The sequence below is a fragment of the Equus quagga genome, chromosome 14 (genome assembly GCF_021613505.1).
Source record: "Equus quagga isolate Etosha38 chromosome 14, UCLA_HA_Equagga_1.0, whole genome shotgun sequence".
Classification (NCBI taxonomy): Eukaryota; Metazoa; Chordata; class Mammalia; order Perissodactyla; family Equidae; genus Equus; species Equus quagga.
This window is the reverse complement of record NC_060280.1, coordinates 24,575,342-24,600,654: the sequence shown is the minus strand read 5'-3', so window position 1 is coordinate 24,600,654 and position 25,313 is coordinate 24,575,342. Positions and strand designations below refer to the sequence as shown.

The following is a 25,313-nucleotide window of genomic DNA, read 5'->3' as shown; positions in this document are numbered from 1 at the left end:
TTTCCATTAGTGTGTTTAGTCTACCAGATTTTGCTAATATAAATATTTTCCATATCACATATCAGGATTATATTTGCCCTTTTGCATAGCTTTCCAATTTTTTTTAAAGATTTTATTTTTTTCCTTTTTCTCCCCAAAGCTCCCTGGTACATAGTTGTATATTCTTCATTGTGGGTCCTTCTAGTTGCGTCATGTGGGACGCTGCCTCAGTGTGGTTTGATGGGCAGTGCCGTGTCCGCGCCCAGGATTCGAACCAACGAAACACTCGGCCGGCTGCAGCGGAGCGCGCGAACTTAACCACTCGGCCATGGGGCCAGCCCCTATAGCTTTCCAATTTTGCTTATGATTTAAATTACACAATATGAGAAGAATTATCTGTTTCTTGAAATTTTCAGGCACAAGTAAGGAAAAAGACTTGTACTATAATATGTTGGAGACGGTAGAATTATGCTTAACTTTCAATTTCTTCCTCAATTACCAGTTAATTCTTCATTTATATATTATAGTTTCCCCATATCAACAGTTTATTCAAGATTTCAAATTATTTATAGACTGGCAATTTTAAAAACACCTCCATCTAGTAGTATATGTGATTCTGAAGCTTTGTTTTCCATTTGAGTATATCTTTCAGAGTTTGGTCTATTTTCTGAGCTGGCTAAATGATTAGTTATTAGTTTATTTTCACTCTTTCCTATTCACCGTCATTCAGTGCTTTCATTTTAACCATTTTCAATCATTGTATGCACTTTTTTTTCTTTTTCTGAGGAAGATTTGCCATGAACTAACATCAGCTGCCCATTATCCTTTTCTTTTTAGTATGCGAGCTGCCATGACAGCATGGCCACTATCAGAGGAGGGGTGTAGGTCCACGCCTGGGAACCAAACTCAGGCGAGGGCCATTGAAGTGGAGTGCACCAAATTGAACCACTAGCCAACAGGGGCTGGCCCGTATTTTATATTTTTATAATGAATAAAACAAATGCTTCATTTCTTTTTTTTCCCCCTTTTGGTTATTTCTTTCTTTCTTTATTTTCGGACGTACATCATAATATATTTCAAATTCTGTGGAGATTACATCATGTTCACCAGCCGAAAACTAATTATAATCCTTCCCGTCACATGTGAGCCTAATCACCCCTTTTGCCCTCCTCCCTTCCCCACTCATGGGCAAAAGATCTGAATAGAGATTTCTCCAAAGAAGATATACAAATGCTTCATTTCTTAACATTCACTATTTTTTGTTTTAAAAAAAAATTATCAAAATTTACCAAATGTTAATGTTGTACTGAAAGTTACATCAGCTAATACAATTTATATGCAACTACATTTATTTCAGCTTAAAACCTGGATGAATCTTGTGTGTTATTTGAAATAAATATTGATGTGCATAGCTATGGCTATTATGTCATATATATATATAATTTTAACATGTTCTTTGACATAATCTCTTTATTTATTTTATTATGGTAAGAACACAACATGAGATCTATCCTCTTAACAAATTTTTAAGTATGCAATACACTATTTTGACTATGGTTACAATGTTGTACAGAAGATCTCTATGGCCCATCCATCTTGCTTAACTGAAACTTTATGCCATTGATTAGTAACCCTCATTTTCCCCCTCCCCCTAGCCCCTTACAACCGTCATTCCACTCTTTGATTCTAGGAATTTGAGTATTTTCTGTGCCTCATATAAGTGAATCATGCTGTATTTCTCTTTCTGTGACTGGTTTATGTCACTTAGCATATTGTCCTCAAGGTCATCCATGTTGTTGCATATTGCAGAATTTTCTTCTTTTTGAAGGCTGAATAGTATTCCATTGTATGCATATGCCACATTTTCTTTATTCATTTATCAGTTGATGGACATTTAGGTTGTTTCCACATCTTGGGTATTGTGAATAGTACTGCAATGAACTTGGAAGTGCTAATATCTCTTTGAGATCCTAATTTCAATTCTTTTGAACAAATACACAAAGCTGAGTTAGATTATATGGTTATGACACCAAAAGCAAAGGCAATGAAAGGAAAAATAAGCAAATGGGGTGACATAAAACTAAAAGGCTTCTACACAGCAAAGGAAATCATCAACAGAGTGTAAGGTCAACCTATGGAATGGGAGAAAATATTTGCAAACTATGTATCTGATACTGGGCTAATCTCCAAAATATATAAGGAACTCCTACAATTTAGTAGCAAAAGACTAATAACCTGATTTAACAATGGCCTATGGAGCTGATAGACACTTCTCCAAAGAAGACATATAAATGGCCAACAAATATATCAAAAATTCTCAACATCTCTAATTATCAAGGAAATGCATATTGAAAGCACAATGAGATATCACCTCACACCTGTCAAGATGGATATTATCAAAAAAATCAAAAGACAAAAGTGTTGGCAAGGATTTGGAGAAATTCGCTCACTTTCACACTGTTGTTGGGAATGTAAAATAGGGCATCTATTGTAGAAAATTGTATGGAGGTTCCTGAAAGAACTGAAAATAGAAGTACCTTTGCCATAGTCTTCTAGAACAGAATCCTTTGCCCGTTATGACAGTATCTCCATAGTAAGAATTAATTTCCTTTGTGATGACTCATGTTAAACAAGGATAATAGTAACATATTGTCACAAAATGAGGGACTGATTATGAGGATGTACATTTTGGGGTTAAAAAAGAGGAAAATTAAGAAAATAATTTTTCTAAATTGTGACCCAAATTACCTCACCAAATCCTGTTGGCTTGAGTCTTAACTAGTACCAGGCTGTCATCAAACATCAAAATAAGTCTCAAATCTGTGGAGTAACAGTAAATATCATCTGAATCTTGGCCTTTCAACATGACTCCTGTTAGAACTTTGTTCCCAGTAGTATTTTGCAAAGCCTCTGACGAATCTCTTTGGTTTTGATGGAATAGATAACAGGGTTGAGCATTGGAGGCACAAAGAGATAAATGAGGGACATGAGTGTGTGCACATACTGAGGGGCATGCCTCCCATAGCGAGCAGCCATGGACACACCAACCATGGGCACATAGAAGATGAACACAGCACACATGTGTGACACACACGTGTTGAGTGTCTTTAATCGTTCTTCCCAAGATGCAATGGCAAGTACAGAGCGCAGTATGAGTATATAGGAGAGGAGAATGAGTGCAGAGTCCAGACCAAAGGTAGAGATAACAATGAATAGACCAAAAATATTATTGATGGTGATGTTGCCACAGGGCAGGCGGATCAGATCTGGATGCAGGCAATAGGAATGGGATAGGACATTGGCTTTGCAGAAGGGCAACCTCTTCAGAAGCAACGGGAGTGGGAAAACCATGCAGAAACTGCGGATGATTACAGATATGCCCATGTGTGCCACTTGGGCATCAGTGAGCACTGTGGCATAGCGCAGTGGGTTACAGATGGCCACATAGCGGTCAAAGCTCATAATCAGTAGGATCCCAGACTCCACAAAGGAGAAGAAGTGGATAAAGAACATTTGAACCATGCAACAATCAAAACTGATCTTCCTTAAGTGTAAACAAAATGTGGCCAGTACTGTGGGCAGTGTGGAAAAAGACACACCTAGGTCGTTAATTGATAGCAGGGACAGGAAGTAGTACATAGGCTGATGCAAGCTCTGCTCCTTCTTGATAATGAAAAGGATGAGGGCATTGCCCACAATGGAGACAACGTAGAGAGTGCCAAGGAGGAGAAACATCCAGTGTTGGGAGGTCTCCAGCCCTGGGAGCCCTGTCAGGGTGAAAGTAGGCAACTCTGAGCTGTTGTGGGGGTTACTTCCCATGCTGGGATTATTGCTTAGATTCTAGGACTATTATCCTGTAAGGAAGACAAACACACAGTCTTATCCATGGCCAACACCTAATATTTTAAGACTCTCAGATACTATCCAGCCCCTCACTTTATAGCATTAATTAATCTTTTCCACCAAATCACTCATCCTTGTTTTTCAATGTCACCAAGATTTCTGGAATTTAGTTTTCTCAATTTTTCCAGCTCACTAAACAGGTCACATTGCCTTCCTTTACACTTGTGCCTATTGCCACCATGCTCTTTCTCACACTCAAAGCTATTAACTCTTTTCTTATCAATCTATGAACATCACTATGTTCAAGACCTAAGGAAAAAAACTCTCCTGATCACTCCTTCCTTGATTATTCTCCCCTCTTTCTGAGTATTCCACCTATTCATCAACCCATCTAATTTTCCTCTTTCCATTCTTATGCTACTGAACATTTACCGCCTCATCATGACTCCCCAGCTTTCCTATGTCTATATAGTCTCTCAGCTCTTCCATTCATTCATGCAGACAGAAGATAGATAGAGAGAAAGATATTCATCCATGGAGATCACCTTCCAGACATTCATCAAGATGCTCTAGACTCCCATATTTCCACTCATCTTTTTATTCTTCTTTCAGTTTAACTCATGACACCACTTTTCTTCCTGAATAATTAACTTTACTGAAAGTCATTTCTTAGTCATTTCTTGCGAACTGAATAGCACCTACCTACTGAAAGTCACTGGATTAATAATCATCCTCTTGACCATGAAACTCCTTCTCATCTCTGTTCTCCATTTATTTGAATAATAATATCATTTTGCTTAATATTGAGACTCAAAATTAAAACATCACTTTGACACTTCATTTCTTTTACTACTATGTTAAACCACATAACAATCGATGAAAATGTTGGCTCCAAAGTGCCTCTTTCTCTATTTCTTTCCACCTGCAGTCTCACACTTTGGCCTCAAGAAACTGCATTCTTGTACCATAATGACAGCCTCCTAATAAATCTCATGCCTCTCTCTATTTCATTTTCTAATCTTGAATAGAAATAATATTTTTTAAAGTCAAATCTAAAAATGGCACCATACTGACTAGAAACCTTGCATCCTCCTTCATTACCAAGGAAACCATATCAAACTCATTAGCCTAGATTAAAGACCTTCTGCTTTCAGTGCTAAATTGAGATTTCTGGTCTCAGTTCTCAATATTTCCTTCCTTACAGCTTAAGATACACAGACTGGTCTATTTTCTGTTATCCAAACATGAACCACAGCTTCTCAGCTCCTACGGGTTGCCCAAAATGTGTGAACATACCCATTTGATTCATATTTCAGGCCTTAGGGTTGATGGTGCCCTCCTCTGTGAATATTTGGCTGGTCATTGCCAGTGTTGGTAAATTTTCTCCCAACACTCTCATAGCTATAGTTTTGTAACTCCTTCTGTGCCTATTTCTCTGCCTCCCCTACCTTATAGCTTTGTGAATCCTATCTTCCCTCCTTCCTCACCAGCTCCAAGAACTCAGCCCTGACCCTTATTCATTATTTCAGTCCCTGTCATGCTTAGTGTAAGGTCTTGAAGAGGAGATGCACTCAGTAAGTCACTGATCACTTCTGGGTTTGGGCTTTCTTTGTTGTAAATTGATATGCTAAGAAACTTAGCTAGTGAGGCTGTGAATCCCAAACTGCACAGTTGTGAAAAATCTTAATACCAAAGACTTTGCAAATCTGAGTTCTAAAGCCTGCACTACACCCTCACTTCCAGGCTTTCATCAGCCTTTGCTCCTTCATCTGCATCAAGACTCCTCTGTCCTTTCTTCTCTGGATGCAGGTTTTTCTCCATTCTGTATTCTCAAGACCCCTTTGTCTTCTCTACTTGAAAACTCTTCCTAAACATTGCTGTTTGCCTTTTTATACATTATGCAGACATCTTTGATTTTAGAGTCTCTTAACGTATTAAGTAGGGTCCTGCCGAGTGGCTTCCAGAACAGCCAGTGTGTTTTTATACATCCTCTCATACAAGATTATTCTGAGAAAAGTGTGGGGATGCTATTCACACTAATGCATCTACAACAGAAATATAGCTTGGTGGATTATCCCAGCTGAGAAAGTAATATCTGAATCAGGAAGCGTGGCAGGATTTCAGAAAACAAAAGGAACAGATAGAAAATGTAAACTGGCAAGGTGACAAAGATGTAAGCATGCAGGAAAAAGGAAAAACTGATTGAGAATAGACATAGCTTTCTTTCCTTCAGAATGTCATACTGTAGAACTCAGATTTCTAAGTTAGGGGCAGTGTGCCTTAGGGCTTCTGTCGGGAGTGTCTGACACCCCAGCTTACCTACCTGAAAGAGCTGTAGAAAGGGCAGAGGAAGGAAGGGCAGTAGTGGGGGCCCTGCATGGCCTGTTATCTCTGCCAACTGTTATCTCAGCCTCCTGTTATCTCTGCCAACTCCCTGGTCTGAGCAATATAAGGCTAATCCAGGAAGAACCTTGAGTTTATATCAGCTCAGGTGTTCATGGACTGCTGGGAATATGGAGCATCTACAGTGCTCCACACCCCTCTGACAGTATGTCATCACTCACAGGGGTAGGAATGCAGGAGTAGGAATGACCAGACCTGGAAGAGATCTGTAAGAATATTGTATTTAGCCCCTGATTTTTTAGAAGAGGTCATGAGAGCCAAAAAAGGAAAGCAGATATTTCATATTTATACAGCTTGTTACTAGCAGAATATTTAAACCTAAATCTTTTAACCTAGCTTATGTGAAAACGACCAATATCCACAAGAAATGTTGAATCCTGTGAAGAATCCATAAGTCCCATAGAAGTTAATTTTAGCATTTGAATTATTGGAACATGTGAAATTCTCACCTGGATTATACATGAAATAGACCCTAAGTATTTTAAAAAGCACTGGTAATTTGGGCTGACCACATACATAGTATAATTATAGGTCAAATTATAGAAAGTATTTGCCCTGGTTTAGAAGGTGCCTATGAAAATAATCCATAACCAATCTATAAATGAAAATTTGGGTGAGTTTATTCTGAGCTTAAATCTGAGGATTATAACCTGGGAGAGTCTTTCCACAAAGGAACAGAGCACTCCAAAGAAGTGGGGGTATCAGGGTGGTGATATACCCTCAAAGAGTATGTTTCACAAATGATTGAAATGTCCCTTTTACAATAGTCATGAGGCTGCTCTGTCAGCACAGAGATTGATGGAAAGGCAGATAGGTCTGCTGTCTCAGTGAATGCCGCGGGGTGGCAGGTGTGTTGCCTCGGGCTGGGTGGTCACAGATGAGCGCTGCAATCGGTTCCCAGCCTAAAGAAAGATGCTTAATCTTTAAAGAGATGCCAACATTGGGAGGGGGAGAGGAGTTGCACCTTTATCTCAAGGGCCTTTGATCTTGCCACAGGGAATCTCTAAAGCAGATATACAATGCATGCTCAACGGCCTCAGTCAGGCCCTTTTGGAAAGACAAGGTCAGGCCGAATTAGGTTTACACAAAATGGCTTCCTCACATACTCCAATATATCCTATTACTTGCCATTTTTATTTGTCAAGGGTGATGAGGACCCTGAGCTATGCTGCTTTTTTCTCAAATGTTTTTCAGCACTTAATAGAGAATCAACCTAGTCAATTAGCTGATAAAGTTTTGAGCTAAGTGAATCTGAGCTTGAGTCTAGGTTCCACCCCTTGCCTTGAGAAGGTTTCTAACCCGCATACAGCTTTATTTCTTCACCTGTAGAATAGATTATACCCATGCTTACATCATAGAATGATTAGGATGATTAAACAAGATAAGTCATGCGCAGCATTTAGCCTATTGGCTGCCATATATCACTTAATAGATGGTAATGGTTACGTTTAAATCTCAAACATTGGGTCTTGAAAGTAAAACAATTGGGAATGGATATTGACCTAAGTACACAACACAATAAAAATAAATTCTTGAAGAGCTTGAACAACTCATTTCTGGGAAAATACTAGCAGATATAGCCAGGAGGAATAGTGATTAGTAACAGGAGATGCATACTGAACCAGATCAGGGAGGACGGGAAAGGAAGCTGGGTTTAGAAAGAACCTCTCAGATACCTAATGTTTGTCTGAGACCAAGCAGGCTGGAAATGCTGTGGCTTTTCCAGAATCCCACTCAGACAAAAGTCAGACCAAAGGATTCAGTGCATCACCTAATAGACTCCTAGGTCTTCTCACAGTCACACTGATTGTCATGGGAAAAGTTCAGGAATCACCCAAGCCCTGTTCAACACGCGTGGATTTATCTGAACTCTATGTCTATTGTTCCTTTGCCATAAGTGTATCTCCTTAAATTTTCCCATACAAAAAAAAAAAAACAAAAAAACTGTAGTTTCATTTATGACAAGGTCACAATCTCTACCCTAAAAATCTATGGTATAAGGTGTATGTTAATAAAAGTAACTATAGGGGCCTGCTCCATGGCTGAGTGGTTAAGCTTGTGTGCTCCGCTGCAGGCGGGCCAGGGTTTCGTCGGTTTCAATCCTGGGAGTGGACATGGCACAGCTTGTCGAGCCACACTGAGGTGGCATCCCACATACCACAACTAGAAGGACCCACAACTAAGAATATACAGCTATGTACCTGGGGGCTTTGAGGAGAAAATGGAAAAAAATGAAATCTTAAAAAAAAAATTTTAAAGTAACTATAAATCGAGTTATTCATTGAACATTAGACATGATCTTAGTCATGGGAATGTGTAGATTTTTGTTGTTTTAAGCTGTTAGTTTGTGATAATTTCTTACAGCAGTACTACAAACTATGAAGTGAGCCTCACACAGAAGGGAAAGGACAGGGAAAGAACGGAGAAGGGTCATTCCTGGCAGACGTGAAAGTGAGAACACAGCTACAAGTGCTTGAATGGGAGCGCTGGAGGAGAGGGTGCCAGAACAAGGAGGGGTTTATAAGGCTTAAAGAATGAGTGGGAAATTAGTGAGAAATTAATCTACAAAGGCAGGACTGTGAAGACTCTCAAGTATGGGGCCAAGAAATTTAGAGAAGAAAGATGCTTCCACCTTTGTTGTATGCAGGAGAAAGAAGTGTTAAAAACAAGAAGACAGGCCCCAAATTGAGTGACTTATGCTAAGCCTCATATCACCAAACTAAGACTCAATTACAGTTTTGGCTCTCCCAGAAATAGAACCTTAAACCAGTCGGTCAGGAATCCCATGATCAGGAGAAGTTAAGTAATCTGTCAGATGGACCCCTGCCATCCCCTAAAAGAAAGTAATCATGCAATAACCAACCTGCCTTTTTTGCCTCGTATTACTTCCTTGTTCCCATTGCCTTCTGCCTATATCTGTTCCCTATCTGTCTTTCATTTCATACAGCTCCTTGTAGCTCCTTTCGATCTGCCAGATTGGATGCTGCCCAGTTCAAATCGATTTTTGCTCAAATAAACTCTAAATTTTTAATATGCTTCAGTTTATCTTTTAACAGAAGATAAGCCCAAAATTAGCTATAGGAAGTTGAGAGTTCCTGTCTAATCTTATCAACATTCTTCTGAAAAAAATTAAGGTCATCAGCTGGGAGTAAGAGGTTGGGGTAACAGACGTGAGTGATTTGAGAAGAAAGAAAGTATGAAATGGGAAACATAGAGGCATCTATGACCACTGTCGAGTGTCTAATACCATTTGGGCTAATTGATGAAACCACTGAGTTTATCATTGCCTCAAATTTGACCACTCTCTTAATCACACTAGTCTCAAATCAAACACTATTTAATTTTTTTGGTAACTGCTCCCAGTATCCCTGTTCTCTTGCTTCAGTCTGGATCAGTTGCTTCCCAGGTCCCTTATCCAGCAGCTGTCAAGGAATTTGTCCTACAGCTCTCCTGAGTTAGAATCCCATTTCCTGGATCACATGTCTTCCTTTTTTTCATCTTCTGTATTTCTTTCCTGAGGATCTTTCTCTTTCACACTTTATTTTAGGAACATATTTTTATTAAATTGCATGCCATGTTTTTCATTTCTATGCAATACTGTTTCCTCTCCTTTCTCCAACTATTTGTAGAGAAACTTTCCTATGCCATACACTATGCTAAGTGCCTTGAAGGTCTGGTACCAATTCCACTCTGTAGGCAGGTCACAGATAGATGTGGATTCTATTATGTAACAGTTGGTTGTCCTACAATTCAACTCAATTCTGACACTAGCATCAGATCCCACAGGTTAAGGACTTACACAAGACTGTCAGTTTAGATGCCAATTGCAAGCTCAGGTTGTTACTGTGCTTCTGAATGACCGGCTATAAATCAGAGATTCACAGACCCCCCTCCTTTCATTTGACTACCTTTCTAGAGTAGCTCACAGAACTCAGAAAATCTGTTTACTCACTACATTTCTGCCTTATTACAGAGGATATTAAAGGATATTAATCAATGGCCAGATGAAGATATACATAGCACAAGGTTCCAAACAAATGATCTTCTGTCCTTAAGGAATTTGGGGCCCAGCACAATAACACATGGAAGCATGCTGGTTCCCAAACCTGGAAACTCTCCAGACCCCCTCCTTTGGGTTGTTATGGAAGCTTCATTACATATGCATGATTGATTAAATCATTGGACTTTGGTGATTGATTCAACCTCCAGTCCCTCTCTGCTCCCTGGAATTTCGAGGATGGGACTAAAAGTCCTACCCCTCTTTTCACAGTTGGTTCCCAAGGTAACCAGCCCCCTTCCTTAGATCCTTTCCAAAAGTCACCTTATTAACATAAACCCAGTTTTGGTAGAAAGGGGCTTGTTATGAATAACCAGACACCCATTTCACCTTTATGGCTCGAAAGTGTTTTTCAGAAACTGAGGACAAGAGACCCAATATTACAACAAAAGATGCTGCAATTGCTCTTATAGCTCAGGAAATTTCAAGAGTTTTTGGAGCTGTGAGCCAAGAACTGTGGGTGAAGACCAAACATATGTGAGAAATATATTTTTGTCATTTGATTGATATTTCTTATAAATCACAATATCACACACCCCCACAGGGTTCATATTTTATTTTGGGATATGTAACTATAAAATGATATTATGTAATAGTCATGACGTTCTTCTCCTTGGATGGGAACAAAAAGTCACATGTTTTTCAATGGACTAATTATGAACATTTTCTCATCTGTGAAACAGAATATAGAAAGCAGATAAGACTGTCTGTTTGGGGTGTTTTCATTGTTCTGAAGTCATTAATTTAGACCTGACCTTTGTTTCTGTGTTTCTACCACTGAATGTGTTAAAAGTAGGAGAATTAGAGGGAGTCCCTTAATGTATGTTTGAGGGTCCACATTGGAAGCACTTCCTGATGTGGAGTGAGGTGTGATACAACACTACATATCCTCAAACAGCAGTGTGAGATGTACTGTGTAGAACCTGAGGGAATTAAGCACAGAAGTGTACCATGAGACCAGAATTGAAGATTCTCAATTGTGTAGATATTTAGTCAGAAAGGCAAAAAGTCAAATAACCCCACATAGGACCCAGATCTCATTCGTTAATGCTACCTATGCCCTATACTCTTCCAATCTCGTGATCTAGGAAGTTCTTCATGCAGCAGCACCAACATGGAAGGTGTCCTATCCTTTTGTTCCATAGAGTAAATATCCTGGCTTCTCTTCCAACAGTTCATGCAGACACACAGATTGAATGGTCCCTGGACCCACTTCCAGCCCATAACAGGTGGGATGATCTAGTCTTACCTAAACAGACAAGCTGCAATTCATATTATAGTTCTAAGGGAAAGTTCTAAAAAAACCAGCAAGATGACCTGTGGAGTGGTGGTTGATTTATAAGAAAAGGTTAAAGAAGACAAGAACTCAGATTGAATGCATCTGATAACCTGGTAGGCAGAGCCCTGTGATAGTAAAAGTATCATTGTGATCACAGCTCTCATCAGAGAACTAGGAAAACAGTCTGAGATTGATCTCTGTATTGAAAGTTACAGATCCAGACAGTGTCATGAACTTGCTATTTAACGGACTGAGTAGAAGAGGACTGTCACTAGCAAGCGTCTGCTGAGACCCTTTAAGACTGGGCAGATTTCTAAGGTCAAGATGCTAAGTTTCTTAGCCCAGAAGTTCTCAGACTGCTTTTTACAGGTACATAAAAGAGCCAAATCATTGTTTCCAAGTCCTTCAGATTAAAAGGAGCAAGCAAAAGTACCGACATTGAAAGAATATTGTCCATTTATTATGACAGTAACTTCGTTATAAGACACATACATGAAAGAGCCAAAATCATTAAACAGCAACATTCTTTCAAAAAATATTTATCTTAAGCACCTATTAAAGGCCAAACACTGTTAGCACTCTATTTAAATTGCCATGGGTACACTCTCTTTATAGTATATAAGGTCTGAGCAATACAAATATGCAAGGTACTTTTGTGACGTGCTTTAAAATTTCAGGTACAATTAATTTTTATTCACTCTGGTTATATCCATAATGCACATAGTATTAGACTATGATCAATATCAAGATATTCATATAAAATTGTTAGTAAAATTATCTATTTTAGAGTAAAACATTATAGGATACAGTAATTGATTGAAGTATACAGAGATAGCTGGTATACAAATATGTGCAAATATAATCATATATTAATTCATTCCCCAACTATTTGTGTGTCTATATGTCCGGTATATTTTAGGCCTTATGTTAAAGACTGAAGAGTGTAAGTGTAAATGAGACAAGATTCCTGCCCATGAGTTCTTATAGTCCCTGTAGTCTAGCGGAGGAAACAAACTACCCAAACCAACTGATAGGATTAAAATATGTGCCGAGTACAGTGGGCAGTGAACAGTTCTACTTCATGTTCAAGAAAATCTTACACTAAATAGTTCTTTAGCCTATGGCTTATGCACATGATATTTAGAAGCTAAACATTGAATTTTGCATTTATTCACGCTGAATAAAAACAAGATGAGTAAATTATCTATATGTATCATTATTTAATTTTTAGACCAGTTTACTTTATTCACTCTTCAGAACAAACATATGAGGTAGGTAAATCAAAGATTGGTGTCCTATTTTAGAGATGAGGAAATTCAGACTCAGAAGTTCAGACCACTTACTCAAGATGTCACCTTTTTGGATGGGTTAAGCAACCTTATTGTGATAATCATTTTGAAATATATATGTGCGGCCAATCATCACATAGTATACGTGAAACTTATACAATGTTATATGGTTCTATGTCAACTAAATCTCAGTAAATCTGGGGGAATAAAAAGAATAAAGAAAAAAAGAAGGCTGCCACCTCTAATTTACAATTCTTTCTATAGGGAAAGTTGTGAGGTACAGAGAGAGAGGGAATGTTTCCTGATATGTGATTATGATTTAAGGAAATTCATTATTAATCCATATGTTCATTCATTAATTTGTTCACTCATGATTTCCTTCTCTTATTTATTCATTATTATTTATGAATTGTAAGGAATTGGCTCTCACAATTTTGGAGACTGAGAAGTCCAGACCCAGGAGAATGGATGGTATAGTTCCAGTTTGAAGACTTAAGAACCAGGAGGGCCAATGGTGTAAGTTTAGGTCCAAGCCTGAGTCTAAAGGAGGAGAAGACTAGTGTCGCTACTCAAAAACAATCAAAGAGATTTCTTTCTTAAGTACTCAGACATTTATTCTTTGTCAGGCATTCAATGGATTAGATGAGGCCCTCACACACCAGGGAGGGCTGTATGCTTCACTCAGTTTAGTGATTCAAATGTTAATCTCATCCAGAAACACCCTCACAGAAATATCCAAAATAATGTTTAACCAAATGTCTAGACACCTCATGGCCAAGTCACACTGACACATAAAATTAATCATCATGGCTGTCAAACTCCAGAACCTAACAACTTTTCAAACAGCATGACTGGAAGAGCTCTGGCTTCTTGCAGCATTAGAAATCTACCACCTAAGCTAAATTTGCATATCAGTAATTATGTGCAGATGATACTCAGACCATAATTTCCCCATCTGTGTCTCTGCCTTTTTCGGAGTTGTGCAGTCCCATAACCAGAAATCCCAGCAATGTTACCATGTGTCCTCAAGTCAGTCCCTCCCTCCTCCAGAGAATAATGCCACCCTGGAGGGATGCTTGGCATTCTCCTGGTTATTGTTGAAAAGAGACATTTTTCTGTCTCTGGAGAACATAGACAAGTTGAGTTCTTGATATATCCCAAGGTTTTACTGGCAGGTACAGGCTCAATATACTAGACTAAATGATTGACCTCATTGATCCCAGGACTTAACGGTGCATCACTAAGATCCTCCAGATGGATCATTTCCTCCTCTGGTCTATGGTTGACTATGCCCCCAACACCAAATCTCCAGGACTTCTAGATCTACCAAAGAGTCAGAACTTACTCCTGAAGAACATCTTGAGAAGCCTGTGGCGGATCTCCTTTGTCTTAATGGAGTAGATGATAGGATTGAGCATGGGAGGCACAAAGAGGTAAAGAATAGACATGAGGATATGGACAGCATGGGGCAGGCCAGCACCAAAGCGATGCACAATGGACACACTCACCATGGGCACATAGAAGATGAGCACAGCTAAGATGTGGGACACACATGTGTTGAGTGCCTTGAGGCGCTCCTCTTGGGAGGAAATGGCTAGCACTGATCTCAGGATAAGTATGTAGGAAATGAAAATGAGTACAGAGTCCAGGCCAAAGGTGAACAGTACAATGGACAGCCCATAGTAGCTATTAAGAGAGACATCAGTACACGCCAGCTTGATCATATCCACATGAAGGCAGTAGGCATGGGAGAGGATGTTCTTGCTGTGGCAGAAGGACAGTCTGTGCAGCAGCAATGGGAAGACCAGAATGAAGGCAAAGCTTCGGACGACAGTACATAGGCACATTGCCATAATATGGGCATTAGTGAGAATTGTAGCATAGCGCAGTGGGTTGCAGATGGCCACATAACGATCGAAGCTCATAGCCAGAAGGATGCCAGACTCTGTCCAAGAAAAGAAGTGGATGAAAAACATTTGAGCCAAGCAGGCATTAAAGGCAATCACCTGGGCATGGAAGCAGAGGGCAGACAGCACAGTCGGTAATGTGGAAAAGGACACCCCCAAGTCATTGACTGAGAGTAGAGACAAGAAGCAGTACATGGGTTGGTGCAAACTCTGCTCCTGCTTAACAATGAGGATGATCAGGGTGTTGCCCACAATAGAGATGGCATAGAGCAGAAGCAGAGGGACAGATAGCCACGCCTCCATGGCCTCCGTTCCTGGGAAGCCCGTCAAGATAAAGATAGGAGCATCAGAGGTATTGATCTTGAAGTTGCCCATGAGAGGCTGGGAACATTTGTCATCAGCCAGCACGACTTAGTGGATAAACTACTCCATGCGTCTAAGATTACTACTCTTCCTAGGGAGAAATAGCAACATTTATGTTTATAAATAGTAATTATATATAGATTTTATTCCTAAAATACTCTGGAAGAATGATCAGCAGGTCATGATACGTTAGCTGACAGAAAGCCTTCTTTCTTAGACACCTTTCAGAAAAATATGTAGACTAGGACTCTTCAGGATGTTTATCTAGCTCACTCAGTCTCATTGGTAGCCCTCTGGACGCCCTCTGTATGGTCATTATCACAACTCTCTTTCAACTGCCTTAAATTTCATAGTCATGATATTAGCTAATCCCTGAGAGATGTTCACACTTAGACCCAGTCAGACAAGTGAAGAACCAAATGCCCATGCAAAGAAAGGGAATTACTCTGGGTTGTCTTGGGCAGCAGTTACATGGCTAGAACTAGAATTCAGTAATCCAACTCCCATCCTTAGGTGCTTGTATGGTCCAGAGCCCCACATTTCACACTGGAAGAGTCCATGCAGGAACCCTGGAAAATCAGTAGGTCTCAAGAGGCATCGTATTATACTAGTTAAGAGCATGGAGCCAGAACATGCCGGATTTGAGATCCAGTGTTGCCACTTAATAGCTGTGACAGGCAAATTTCTTAAACTCTCTCCTGTAGTTCCTTTACTTTCAAGCTATGGGTAAAATAGAGTTGCCCAATGTATCTGCATACATGCATATGTAAGACAGAAAGAGAGAGAAACAGAGAGACAGCGAGAGAGAGAACTTTGACTTGGAACAGGTCCTGCACAGAGTAAGCATTATAGAAGCACTGCTGTTACCGTTATTATTTAAAAGCAATTTAGATGGAAAATAAATTGTACATTGTGCTTTCTTTGACAAAAGTCATGAAATATATTTATGTTGAACTTGATGTATTTTTACACCATATATCATCACATAATAGATTACGGTACAGAAAAACAATAGTAAATTGCAAAAGTTTAAGAAAAATTAAGACAGAAAATTTTAAATTGAAACATTCTACTACCTTATTTTTCCTATGAGTTGTTAATGAATGGCACTATTCCACTTCTGTAATAGACCTTTGTTTTCCCTTTCACAGACTTTCAAACTCGGATAGGAGTAGAACATGAGAAACATTGCCTTAGCCCAGCCCAAAACGGGTTGTGAGACGAGATGATAAAGAAGTAACTCAATGTATTTTACATCTTTGCTCACTCGCTTCAGAATTTCAGAACAACCATCTGTGGAAGAAGCTACATTTAAGAATATTTAATAATATTTGTATGGCATGTCAAAAAACCCTTTCATCCCCTGTAGATAAGTGGCTTCGCCTACTAGTTTTGAACTTAGGTGTTCATTCCCCTCTACCTCTCATACGTAATTCCTAACACATGAGTGTAACTGCCAACACTGAGTAACTTATTATTTAATACGAACATTTGGGGGAAAATTTCTTTTACTCTGGTTTAAGCTCAGTATTACATCAATGAACAATCAGACTAGAAATCAGCGAGAAATTCTCCACCACAGGGATATGGGTCTGAGACAAAGTTTCAGGGCACTACTGCTGAAGGATGGGGATGCTGAGCAGCAGCATTGGATTTGAAGAGATTGGGAAGGTGACCCAGGTAAGCTCCAGGAAACCTGTACAGGATAATGAGCTCCCATTAGTCCCACACAAAGAGACTGACTCTGAGGATTTTAGAGAAGATGGTCTCAAGGAAATGCATGGGTCACCCACTTCTTAAGCACCTTGACCTGGATTTCATTTGGTCATGTCATATGTTCTGCTATAAGGAAGTGTAAAATTGTCTGCACTACAAACCTGCTGCTGCAGAATAAGGTCAGTTTTAGTACCTCTTTCTAATTAGAGACGATAAAGTTCAGCTGAGTGTTCATCTCTATTCCTTGATATATTTTCTCCATGTTCATGCCAAGCAAAAAGCAGGAGCAGAGGATGAGGAGATGGAGAAAATGGGATAAAGAATCTAGGGTAAATGATATGGAAATAGGGAGGGTCAGGTGAGCAAAGTAAATGAAAGGCTAGAGAAGGAATTTTAGGGATATGGTGACTAGAACATTGAACATGGAATGGGAGAAAGAACAGAAGACAAATAAGGAGACCAAGAACATCCACAAGGCAAAGTCCCAGCCTGCTCCAAGTGCTCCAGGAGGAATGGGCTGTGTTTTCCCTTGTTAGGTCAAGGCTGTAGAGACCCTACACACACCACATTTCACAGGAGCTGCCTCTCAGGCTCCGAGCAGTGAAGGAGCTGTAAGCTATAATATCCCCCAGGCAAACCCTGTTGGGAATATTCTCCTCACAGTGTATCCCAGTGGATACTTTGTGCTGTCTATTCTCATGGGTGATTCAGAGCTGTCTGCAAAGGCCAAAGCAACATCTGCTCTCCTCCCAGGTGAGCAGGGCTTACCTGCCCCACACCATGTTCTCTTGCCTTCTGAGATCCTCTCACGGTTGGATCCTAAGGACCCCCTGGCAGACGAGGAGTAAGAGTGACAAGGGGTCCAGGGCTAGTAAATGGTAAACAAAGAATATAACTCATTCATTTTGACCTTCAGGGTTTCATTTTCCCAAGCCAAGTGCCCACTCCAGGACCCTCTTCTTAGGGGACTGTTCAGATGCCAGAATGAGTGCTGGTTAGAGTCATAGGTGATAGAAATATAATAATCATTGATGAGATTTAATGTTTACAATATTCTCTGAACTTCATCAAGAACTTTATGGACACTCTCTCTTTCAATCCTAACAACCAATTTCAGGGCTTGCTTCCTTGTCTATACATGTTTATTTTAAGAATAATATGTGGCTTTAGAGCAGAGTATTTTGGCAGGATTTGGAAGTTCTGAAATTAGAAACGTTGTGCTCTGCAAATAGGAGGCATTAGATGCAGACTGAAAAGCTGGAAGAAGGATAAGACATTTGTTTTTCCTATTAGTTTTCTATTCTTGTCATTGTCACACAAGCAACTGTTTTATCCTTGGCAACAGCAGTGGATTCTAATAGAAGCAGTTGATTCCAGTTTGTGGTGCATTTCTCTTACCCTTACCTCAAAACAGCCTCATCACATTGCTCAGCTACACCAGCACCAGCTCTCTATGGCCCATCCCTACAAGTTTGGGTCCCAGCTCTGTGGGCATTCTCTTTTGGGTTTCTGATAACCAGAATCTAGTTTCTTAGAGCAGAAGTTGATTCCAGCAGTTACCAATTCTGTTAGAGCAACGTTCCCTGCAATGCAAACTCCTTCCACTCTCAGCTGAGTTATTTCTATAAGAACAAAGGTTCTCAGAGAATAGTTTTATAGAAATTAAATTAAGAATAACTGTGGGTGTGGGGCCGGCCCCGTGGAGGAGTGGTTAAGTTCTGCTGCTCCGCTTCGGCTGCTCAGGGTTCACTGGGTCAGATTCTGGCAGCAGACCTACATACTGCTCATCAAGCCATGCTGTGGTGGCATCCCCCACAGAAGAACTAGAATGACTTACAACTAGGATACGCAACTATGTACTGGGGCTTTAGGGAGAAATAAAAAGAGGAAGACTGCCACAGATGTTAGCTCAGGGCCAATCTTCCTCACATACACTCAAAAAAAGCATACCTTAAAAAAAAAGAATAACTGTGGGTGAGTTTTGTTTCATTCCATCAATATTGATCTTTTAACATATAATCTAATTGAAGGGAAAATAAGAAATAAGAAAAACTCCATCTATCTTATTCAAGACTGTATTTAAAAAAAATAGGTTTACATTTAGCAATATGAAATTAAAGTTTTTATATTGATTATATTAATGTGTAATTAAAGCAATGGTAATTATAGAACATTTTAACACTTGGAGCCTATTGAGTAAAGAAAAAAGTAAATAATTCCAATTTGCATACATATTTTCAATGCAAACAATGATGTAGGAGTCATCATCACACGATTTTAATCATAAAAATTGATATATGGGAAAATGGACCAACTTCAAGGATACAAAGCAATAATGTTGAATTTTTGACAGTTGAGAAAACCTTGTTCATGTATTTTTAAAATGGATAATGGGGGAAGAAAATTTCTAGATATTCAGATTCCATAGGATACACTTAAAAGACTGATGGGACAGTTTTATTTTAAAATGTCACTATTCACAATATACTGAACATTATATCTTTTTCTACTGTTTAAATATTAAATGACAAGTATTAGATGCCAACTTAATGTTTTTGAGGAAGTGTATACTACTTCAAAATTCTTTTAGAAAGTACCTAGACAAAAATTTTGAATACCACTGGTTTATATTCTTATGAGAGGAGATATGTGTGGACAAGGGAAAAGAATGCAGTGCTCTGGGGGCTTCGATGGAAGGAAACCCTGGTGCAAAGGCTTGATGGATGGCTAATGTCAAAGGATTTGAGCAGATCTGGCTAGAGGCCTGATGTTCACTCCCAGGGCTAGCTTCATCGGCATGAAACCTGGGCAGTAGCATAATGTCCGTGCTCAGAAGGGTTCTGTAATTCAACATCTTGCGGCCATGTTCTTGAAATTCATAATAATTAATTTTTGAACTTTTGTTTGTAACATGAAGGCTATGGGACAATGGAGCATGGGAATGTCCAGAGCCATTTTTTGCCACTCTATTTGCATATAGCATTAGTGATACCTTATGCACGTGGAACACAATGGGCCCATGATGTATAGAATTTCAGTGAGATACACAAAATTCAGGAGGAAAGCAGAGAAAAAGAAAGAAGAGAGAAAGTAAAAGAAGAAAAGAGAAATAAAAATTGGTAGATTTTATTTTCACTTTTCTTGAAAATTCCCTAGGGAAAATCTTCCTCATTTCTTTCTCCCCTTTCCACCCCCTCCTCGTTCTTTCCTTAAGAATGAGCATTATGGATTAAATCCTAAGAGCAATCCCCCCGGGTTTTCATACCTGAGTGTCACCGAGACTCAATAAATAACGTCCCTTACCAAGTCCCTTGACCAGAGGAGGCTGGAACCCTGAACTAAGCTGAAGACACTCACTGAGCTCACACAGCTGAGGATGGATCAGACATTTCAACACAGATTACACACTCAGACCCCATTATCCTCCAAATCACACCCATACAACCTGCACAAAAACACTCTTTTCATGTCCCTAAACAAACCATCTCATTCAAGTATATATGCATCACCTGAACTAGCTTTTGCTCCATCACTCTCCCACACAGTCTCACACTCACATATGACACCTGTTACAGTGTTCCAATCTCAGCGTGCCCAACTTGTGAATGCATATCAGTGACAAAGGTATGTTCTTGAAGTCAGATTCCGCAAAAATTTACATTCAAAGAAAGAAATCATGTTCAATTATCGAAATCTAGGTCTAAGAGGGAGACTTCAAATACTTAGCCGTCACAGCAACCCAGAGACAAGGCTGAGTGGGACAAATCTGGGAGGATGCTCTCTCATTCCCCTGAGAGTGTTGCTCCAGCTCAGTGTCTTTTTCCCATTGTTTTCCCTGGAAAACAACCTTGCTTCTACCTAGTCTTTCTGGTATCATGTCGAAAGATGCTCAGAGAGTAGCAGCTTCCTTACAATAATCATCTGAAATCTTCCTTTGCTGTCAATAATAAGCTGGGAAAAGAGGGGAAGAGAAGATGATAGTGACTCCAACTCTCCACTCTCTCCTGTGCAAACTTCTTGCTTCTAGTGGCTGCAGCCATCAGTGAAAGTTCCCAGGCAAATAAGAGGAGTGCTCCACTTATATTTGTTTGTTTGGAATCCAAATGATTAAAGAGATTGCAGTATTAGATATTGATATTAGAATGCCTTGCAATACAGATAAGAGAATTCAAGTATTGGCCAAATAAATGAATAGTTAAGTGAGGTTAAAACTTCAAACTTTGAATTAGGAGACTTGAGTCCTTATTTCAGTTCTGACAGTAACATGCTTTGTGATCTGGATTACATCAGTTCACTTCTCTGAATTTGGACTTTCCCTAGTAAGACAGAAGTCAGAATGATTACTATACTCTGTACCACACCAACATGAACCTATGGGACAAAGAGCTTATAAAAATGGGGAGGGAATCTTTTTTTGACATCCAACCTTTTTAATTCCAGATACTTTACTCTTTCTCAACTACAAAAACTGTGAGATAAGTAACCCAAGTGCTTTTGTCATTTCCAATCAGTAAATGAGGAAATTGAATCTCAAAAAGATCATGGGACTTATCAAAGGCTAAATAGTGAATAGGTAGAAAAATTGAGACTAGGATTCCAGAATCCTTGTTCTTTGTAAACCAAGACTGCCCAGAAAAGGGAAAAGATTTTCTCAAGGTCATACAATATTCTTGTGACAGAATCAGGACTAAAGTTGGCGATTTCAGTCATCCTACAAAGGATTCTTTTAGTTGTACAATGTTAATGGGGGAGGATGTATATAATACTAGCTCTCTACAGCAAAAATCAATTTACTCTTCCAGAATGTCTACGGAAGGTGAACTCCAAGACATTCCACTCAGTCCTTCAGTCTGCCTCTATCAGCATGTGATATCTTATCTGGCCATCACATTCAGTCATTACACTGGTGAGAATATAGGACTTTGACCTGGCTTTTGCATAGCTGGGAGTGCTGTATCCCCAGCTAGCATGTCTGATAAATCTCTTGCTTTCTTCTATTGTACCCACATGTGTTCTAAAATCACTGTAGATAATTGATCATGAGACATTTGAGCATACTGAGGTTGTCTAGCCTCTCTATAGGCACTTCCGGCGAGATATAAAAAGAAAACATTTTGTGTGTATCTGGGCAGATATGTTACAAACTCTGATTAAGTAGATAAAACATATGGCACTAAGTCAAGAAGTCAATGGTATTTTACTAGGAATTACCAGAATTTAGTCTTTTAGTGAATATTGATAAAAATTTTTAGGTAGAAACAGTCATATTGTGTGGAGGTTGCAATTGTATAAAAACGTAGTCCCAGCTCAATAGGATTTGCAAAGTAGCAGATGAATGAAAAATATAAAGATGATCAAGAACCAGAGAAGTAAGTCTTTTGTGAAGCAGAGATACTTGCCTTGATGTTTAAAAACTAGAGAGATAGAAAATAAAAAGAAAAGGTTTCTTGGGAAAGCGGAGTGGTATAGACTAAAATACAACTCAAAAAAGACAAGTGAAAGATGTGCAGGATGTATTGAGAGAGAAGTCAGGAAAGGTTAGAAGGGCAAATGCTTAAATTTCTAGCTTAGTACTTGGACCATAGAATTCAAACCATGAATTTTTGACTATAGAATATGTCGAAGGGAAAAAAATGAGTTATAGGTGATGGAATCTTTTAAGATGCAAGAACAAGTTAATAGCAATAAATATTTTTCTTGGTCTAAAAAAGATTACTTCACAGGAAGGTCATCATTTTATATGAGTGAACCAAATACCTGATGTTAAGGACAGGTGCACTGTCACTCCTTGGTTAGAACCCTTTGTTTACCAAGCAGAATGTCAGTTACCAACATCAGTGACCACAGGCCCCCAGCCACTCTCTTCCTGATGGGGATCCCAGGGCTGCAGTGGGCCCACACCTGGATTGCCATCCCCTTTTGTCCCATGTATCTATCTGGTAGCACTGGCCAGGAAGGCTGCCTTCATCCTGGTCATTGTGACAGACGGGGCTCTTCATGTAACCATGTGCCTCTTCCTTTGCCTTCACTCACTCACCAACCTGGCTCTCAGCTCCACCACTGGCCCCAAATGCTGGCCATTTTGTGGCTGCAGGCTGGTGAGATTTCCTTTGGTGGATGCCTGGCCCAGATGTTTTGTGTCCATTCAATCTATACAATGGAGTCCTTGATGATTCTTGCCATGACCTTTGATCGATATGTGGCTATCTGTAACCCACTGAGGTACATAACGATTCTCAATCATACTGTCATTTTTCTGTCCCTTCCTTATTAGATTCATTACACTTTTCTTGGGTTTATTATAATCTTATCCCTCACTTTGTCCTCTCCTTCTAGCTAAGTTCTAGATATCTTTTCTGCATCACCTAGGCTTCAGCATAAAATTTAACAAAAAAAAATTTGTCTTTTACATTCTATTACCAATCTCTCAGACCAAGGGAGAGGACTGATTCTCATTAAAACATAGATATACTACTAATCAATTACTAGCAGTGCTTACCTTACTCATTGCTATATTAACACATCAATCCTCCTGGAAGCAATGACGGATTTTAACATACTGATTGTCAAGTTATTAATGAAATTTTAGTCATCTTATTAATAACATATTGATGCATTGGCTGGCCAGTATGCTGATGGTTAAAGTGATTTATATCATGACATTGACTTCTGGATAATACTTACTGATACCCTAACTAATTTATAAGCTGACTGATCCAAGCACTGCCTTTTCCCAAACAAATGTCCAGTTAAGAATCACCCATAACTCACCAACTACCTGCATATGCGGTAACCATCAGGCCCTCCAGAGTCCAGTTTTTCCCCAATGGTGGACATGACTGATCAGGACTGACTGTGTCTTACCCCCAGTGGAGCTCTTATACAATGATCATTTCCAAGACTTAAGGGAACAGCAGCTCTTAAAGGAAGTCATTGAGGTAAGAACACACACGTAGTTTTCCTATAACTGAGAATTAGTCAAATCAATGAAGGCTAAAGGCACAAAGAAGAGGAAAGAGAGGGCAGAACGGTAACAAGGAGATGTGAGAGAAGGTAAACCGAACATAGAGAACAGCATCAAGAGGAGAAGATCTAACATAGAGACCTACAGGTGTCATGATGCCCCCGCGCTGCACATTCACTCCCAGCATCAGTCTCTCATCCCTTCCCTGCTTCTTCCAAAGAATATTCCTGTTATAGGAAAAATATTCTTGGTAGCCCTGAGCTATCAAGAAAGTCTAGGTAGCAACCTGGATCTCTTGATTATTCATATAAACACCCATGACAGAAACAAAATCACTGCTTATCTCTGAGGTCTATGTATTTTCCAAGGAGTTGAATTTTCATGTTGCAATCTGTTACAGTGGACAGAATCCGTGGAGTCAGACAGCTTTCCTCAGTTCTCTGTTTACCGTCTCGCATCACCTATGTGAAGGAAGAGTAGTCCAAGAAGAGCAGTCATTTTTTCTTTTCCACTCTGTTATCTCTATCTCATTCTTGCATGGTCACCAGAGCTTTACCCGGGGCACCAGGAGTTAAGGAGGGGGTAATCGCCACATCTTGATGTAGAACCTGGTACAAATGTTATCTTTGAAGACTCCTAAGAGGATTAATTGGTGAAGTTATTTGAATAGTAAAATGGTTCGCCAGGATCCATCTGGCTGCAGATAATTAGGCTCCTGGGATAGTTTTTCCTGGCCTCCTCTGCGAAGGAGGTGGGTCCCCAGAGCTGTATCCTATAACCCCATATTTTTATTGCAGACAGAAAGCAGAAATATAGCTTCATCTAGTAGATGGAAGTCGAGCTGACAAATCAACTTTGTCCTTTCTGATTTACCCTCAAAAGAGAAGATGCCATCAAAAATGTGTTTGACTTTGTCATTCCTGAATCCTGGAGCAGATAACCTCACTAAACAGACAAAGTTTGATGATTCCCTGACACTTACTTTTCCTCGGTTTCAAATGAGATCACTCATTATAGTACTTGACACATGCATTCTTAAAGTAATAGTTTTTTCACACAGGGATGTAATTGTTGATAAATTCTTTCAAACAGTAAGCTTTTTATCTGTCTCTTGGTACGGACTCCTATATGGAAGCATGTTTGTGGAGTAGAAGGAGGAGAAATCTCAGAATTCTAAAAGCATGGTAGAGTACAAGGCAGAAATGAGAGTCGACTCGAGAGAGACTATTTCAGTGGAGTACAATTGATACTGGCCTTAGAATTAGGTATGAATTTGAATCACAGCTATACTACTTATAAACTTTATGTCCTTGGATGAGATATTTAACTTTTCCCACCTTCAGATTCCTCATTTATAAATTAGTGATAAAAAAAATCTACCTCATTATATTATTATGAATAAAATAAGTGGTGGATATGGTGGGTAGAGTAGGAAAAGTTGAGGAACAGTTGACAGACACATGTTTGGTTTCATGGACAATTGAAAACAGGACATAACTTACCATCACACACA

The 25,313-nt window shown here is 39.4% G+C and overlaps 2 protein-coding genes across 2 annotated transcripts; both read right to left on the bottom strand.

The window, feature by feature from the left end:
• Positions 1 to 2,853: 2,853 nt before the first annotated feature.
• On the bottom strand, positions 2,854 to 3,798 carry LOC124225438 (olfactory receptor 51I2-like). Its single transcript, XM_046638107.1, has one exon. The coding sequence runs from the start codon at positions 3,796 to 3,798 to the stop codon at positions 2,854 to 2,856; it is 945 nt and encodes a 314-aa protein (XP_046494063.1).
• Positions 3,799 to 14,184: 10,386 nt separating this feature from the next.
• Positions 14,185 to 15,132, bottom strand: LOC124225385 (olfactory receptor 51I2-like). The gene has a single exon (XM_046638033.1). The coding sequence runs from the start codon at positions 15,130 to 15,132 to the stop codon at positions 14,185 to 14,187; it is 948 nt and encodes a 315-aa protein (XP_046493989.1).
• Positions 15,133 to 25,313: the final 10,181 nt, after the last annotated feature.

Excerpts from the sequence above, each read along its gene's own strand:
- LOC124225438 (XM_046638107.1), bottom strand. The coding sequence starts at position 3,798 with ATGGGAAGTAACCCCCACAACAGCTCAGAGTTGCCTACTTTCACCCTG.
- LOC124225385 (XM_046638033.1), bottom strand. The coding sequence starts at position 15,132 with ATGGGCAACTTCAAGATCAATACCTCTGATGCTCCTATCTTTATCTTG.